Consider the following 5,127-nt stretch of genomic DNA (forward strand, 5'->3'; position numbering starts at 1 on the left):
AGATGTCGTTTGATCGTGCAAGAGTGCAAGTGCGCAGAGGGGGCTCCCGCACCCCATGCGGGGGATTGATGACGGGTCGAAACACCTCTCGTGGACGGTGACGGGAGGCAGGAGACTTGTGTAATAATTATTAAAACGTCATCAAAGGTGGTGCTGGTGCCGGTGCTGACAAATAATCGCTGTAATGTGTCTCGCATCTCTTGCGCGCTGGACCACCGTCCCGCCGAGTGCTCGGTGTTCGAGTGAAAACGTTTAAAACTCGTCTGAACCTGGACGGTGGTGTGGTGTGAGGCAGGTCAGCTTGGCAACAGGACGGTGAACCGGTGGACGCCGGGGTGGGGTGAGAGGAGGGAACAGGATACGCTGAAGTGTGCAGGTTAATTTATCTTTTCCTTCAGCGATGCAAACAGGTGCTTCTCGGGTCGGCTGATGATCGAGTGAAGATAAATGAGGCTGGTCGAGCATTTAGCGATACCAGCAAATAGGTACAATTTCCAGCTAGCCTTGGTTCGAAGTTTAAAGTTAAAATTTGTCCCGTCCATTGATGGCTTCAAAAGCGTTATTTTATCCACGACAACAAAACGCTTTCTCATAGAACAGTGTTCGTAACTGGCACATAAAGGTATCTCGTTTGATTTCCGTTTGAGGTGAAATTTAAATATTTTTATCATCCAATCCACACATTAGACGAATGTCTCATTCGTAACACTCATTAGCAAAACCACCCGTCTATGGAATCTATTTAGTGCCTTCACCTCCAAAGCAGCCACACGATAGCGTATTCTTAAGGCCTTCAGGTGTAATTAAAAATGATCCAAAAGCTAACTGTACAAAGTTAGCCATTATAGGGGGCGATTGTGCAAAAGCCAAATTTTAAACCGCTTGTTTGCGGACGTTCGTTTGCCTTCGGATTTGGTTTATTTTTATTTTGTTTTTTCATTTTTGCACCAAGCCAACCTATCCGACAGGAGGTGTGATTATTCAAATTTCGGATGCACATAATTATCCCCAAAAATGAGAAATAAACAATTAAAACCACCTCTGGCGTGTATATTGGTACGAAGCTGGCTAAGTGTACAGTCCCGGGGGTACCGAGAGGTGTTTGGAGGAGAGAGGGGGAGAGGGAGGGGTTGGTTTCGAGGTGGTCGAGGCAGAAGTGAAGCTGATTATTTCACGAGCAAACAAACGCCCCGTCCAGAGGCAGGGACAGGAAAGAAAGCTTTGGCCAAGGAGTGGTAGGAAAGAGCGGAGTAAGAGGGGGTAAGAAAGCCACACCATAGGAAATCTAAAATAAGCCTCCACCTCCAGAATCGGAAACGCCGAAATAAATCGCTCGCGATACGGAAACGAAGCATTAGGAATAAAACAAACTGGAAGGAAGCGGACGGATTGCCCCCGGAGTAGCGTTAAAGAGGTGAATGTGGAAAAAATTGGGCATCAAAATCACTCCATCTGCCTGGGGGAGTGGGGTGGGGGAGGGGGAGACCCAATTGTAGGCCCAAATGGTGTTCCTATAAGACAACTTAAGGTGCCCTCTTCCGCCGCTTCGTCGGCACCGGGCCGGAAAAGTGAGACATTAAAATGCGATTAACTGTCCGACGACGTTAATGTTTGACAATGTTCCCGGACGAAACGGTACGGATTTTCCACTTCCTCGGAAGAAAACGCTATCCAGGGAGGGAGTCGCGAGCAATCGTCGTACATAATTATCAGATGGCAGTAGTTCGAACAAGCCTCAGCATCATGTTTTGTTTTGAATGTACAAAAAAAAAAAACAGATAGTTAACAGATTGCCAACAAATGCTACGTAATGCTTTGGGGGTGGAATTCTTGTATATACGCCTCTCAGACACAGCTAAGATAAGGAACGCAGACTCCTTTCGCCGCAAAGCACGTGGCACCGTAGACGTGTGTGCGTGTATATGCCGGCCTTTACCGGGGAATCGTGAGAGTCTGCGCTGGGGATGCTGAAGATTCACCCCCCCGTGTCCCTCCCGAGTAGTATGTGTTGTGCACGGTAAAGGCTTTTGTAAAAACATTTTCGAGGTGTGAAGGTTTTAATGTTTCTTTTACAGAAAACTCTTACAGCTTTCTAGTTTCGATGGGTAACAACGTAAAAAAACATTTTTAAGCAAAATAATATCAGTACTCCAGCTTCAAAAGTTTGACCAAAATTGACAAAACGTGCAATAAAGAAGAAAAAACTGTGCTCTTGTGGTAACTGTCCTTGGTGATGAAAATGGTGAAAAGCGTCTACACAATAACAGTGAACCGTATGCAGTGTGTGGTGATATGAACGGGAAAGAATAAGTGAGAAAGTGAAGCAAGAAACATAAAAAAGAATAAATAATAATGAAGTCCAAAGCGATCGATGTGGAGAAAATGTTAATATCGAGTGAATCTGTTGATAGAAAGTGTGTATTTAAACATTAGTAACGTTGTAACGAAAGCAACTAACGGGAGAGGAGGCGTAGCAAAAGACTCGTAGGTGAGAGACACCGAATCGCAGGTTGGAGCAGTGGAAACCTCTCAAGGGATTCAGTGAGAATACGGTGACGTAGCATCGAAAAGAAAAACAATCCCAGAACTCTGCGAGTGAAGTGCGTGACGGAACGTGGTGGGCCCTCTTCAGCAGCCGCGATGCCATCGGACACACCTCCACCGTCATCAGCATCGGTGTCGCATCCGTCACCAGCCTCGAGCCACGATCAGAGTGACCATCAACAGAGCCGAGACCACCACCGGGAGCAGCAAGGGGCGGGAAGTTCCCGCGGACAGCAGGAGCCGGACCGGTCGGGTACTCCGGGGCCCGGGGACTCGCATCAGCCGCACGCCGCGGCCTGCCCGAGCTCTTCGTCCTCGTCGTCCTCGTCGTCCAGCAACTCGTCGTCCAGCAACTCGTCCTCGCTGTCGTCCCTGTCGCTGAAGCGCAACCTGGGCCCCTCCGAGGACCCGCTGCCGAAGCCATCGCCCGCTTCATCGCCCCTCACGATGGAGCACCATCTTCAGCAGCATAAGGATCGCATGGCGGCCAGTCAGCAACAGCAACAGCAGCACCACGCGAGTGCCAATGCCACCGCGACCGGCACGTCGGGTGGAGGGCAACAGTTTTGTCTGCGCTGGAACAACTACCAGACCAACCTGACGAGCGTGTTCGACCAGCTGCTACAGAGCGAGTCGTTCGTCGACGTGACGCTGGCCTGCGATGGCCAGTCGATCAAGGCGCACAAGATGGTGCTGTCCGCGTGCAGCCCCTACTTCCAGACGCTCTTCTTCGACAACCCGTGCCAGCACCCGATCGTCATCATGCGCGACGTCAGCTGGGCCGAGCTGAAGGCGATCGTGGAGTTCATGTACAAGGGCGAGATCAACGTGAGCCAGGACCAGATCGGGCCGCTGCTAAAGGTGGCCGAGATGCTCAAGATTCGCGGGCTGGCCGATGTGAACGGGGACGCCGAGGGTGGCCGGGCAGCGCCGGACCGCGAGGGAGCCGGAAGCCGCGGCGCCGACCTGGACCTCGACCGCGAGGACACCCGCGCCCCGGTCGATCACAAGCTGCTGAATCCGCTCGCCATCGTGCACAGTTCGCTGCTTGCAAACGGGAGCGTCGGAGGAGCGGCGGGCGGAGGTGGTCCCAGCGGTGGCCATGGAGCCTCCGGGAGTAGCAGCACCGCGACCAGCGGTTCGGGCTCCGTTTCGACGCCCGGAGCGGCGACCAAGAAGCCCCGTTCGTCCCGCGATCGCGACTCGACCAAAGATCATCGGCTGGACGCTCGGTTGAGCGAGTTCGCCCGCGATTTGTCCCGCGAGTCGCACATCTCGCCGCGTGACATCAACAGTGTGGCGGTGGCGGCGGCCGCTGCGGCTGCGGCTGCGGCGGCGGCGGAGTGGCCACTGGGTGCGGCCGGGCTGGAGGCGGCTGCGGCGGCCGCGGTGCAGGCGTCCACGCCGAAGAGCGCCCGCAAACGCCGGTGGCCCTCGGGGGAGCGCAGCAGCATGGGCAGTCCGGCCGACAGCACGCCGGATCAGCTGGAGGTTCCGTCTCCGATTCCGCCCACTTCGTCTTCCATGGCGCAGTCGAGCGGTGGTGGAGGAGGTGGAGGAGGGGGAGCCGGTGGAGGCGGTGTTGGTAGTGGAGGATCTGGTGGTGGAGGTAGCGGAGGATCGGGCAATCCGCTCGGTCAGTTCCCGCTTCCACCGGCCCTCGATTCGGCCGCCATGGCCATGTCCTCGCTTTCGTCCTCGATCGCCAACCATTCGGACGACATGGAGATCAAGCCGGGCATCGCCGAGATGATACGCGAGGAAGAAAGGGTGAGTTCTTTTCATACTTTATCACTTTGTTGGTATATGGCAGAATATTTAATGATTATGATTGTTGATGGGGGGTTCGCGACAGCCGAGCGGTAGCGCCGGTAAGAAAATCGGCCCATGAGCGCTGGGGCTCATCACGGCGATGGGTTTGAATCCCAACCGAGACCGGACCCTCCCTTGTACGAGAGCACTGAATATACAACTGACTATCCACGTACAAACAAGTCTCGTAACCAGGCAGCCTTAGGCCTTAACGGGCAGGCATGACCAAGAGGTCGTTACGCCAAGAAGATAGATTGTTGATGGGAATAGTACTAACAATTTCATTAAAATTGAACCTTGTTGTTGTTAGTTTTCCATACCTCCTGCTTAGTTCTCCATGATAAAGTAGCAATTAAAATGTGATTGTAAATTTTATTTTATTATTGTCATATTCTTGTAGTTAGTTTTCCATAGCTTCTACTTAGTTCTCCATAATAAAGAAGCAATTTAAATGTGATTGTAAATTTGTCAGTGAATTTAAATATTGATAAGGAAACACTATGATATAAAAACAAAAATGAGTGTAAAAAAATCAATATTTCAATAGTTGATGCAGTTCAGCATACCGAGCACGCAATGGACCCCGATCCACCAAGGGCCAAGTTCGCAAGATTTATACTTTAACAAATATTCTGCACAATTAAATCAAAACAGGCATGTTTTGGTATCAAAACAACAAAGTTTTAGAATATATCAAGTAATAGGACTGAAAGAATGCGTTGAAAAACATAAATAGTTTCATCTAATATACACAGGATAATTGACACGTCC

At 51.4% G+C, this 5,127-nt stretch overlaps 1 protein-coding gene across 1 annotated transcript; it reads left to right on the forward strand.

The window, feature by feature from the left end:
• The first annotated feature begins 2,640 nt into the window (after positions 1–2,640).
• Positions 2,641–4,410, forward strand: LOC131293929 (protein bric-a-brac 2-like). The gene is made up of 3 exons (XM_058321979.1): positions 2,641–3,846; positions 4,078–4,162; positions 4,259–4,410. The coding sequence occupies exons 1-3, from the start codon at positions 2,641–2,643 to the stop codon at positions 4,408–4,410; spliced, it is 1,443 nt and encodes a 480-aa protein (XP_058177962.1).
• Positions 4,411–5,127: the final 717 nt, after the last annotated feature.

Source organism: Anopheles ziemanni, chromosome 2, assembly GCF_943734765.1.
Source record: "Anopheles ziemanni chromosome 2, idAnoZiCoDA_A2_x.2, whole genome shotgun sequence".
NCBI lineage: Eukaryota > Metazoa > Arthropoda > Insecta > Diptera > Culicidae > Anopheles > Anopheles ziemanni.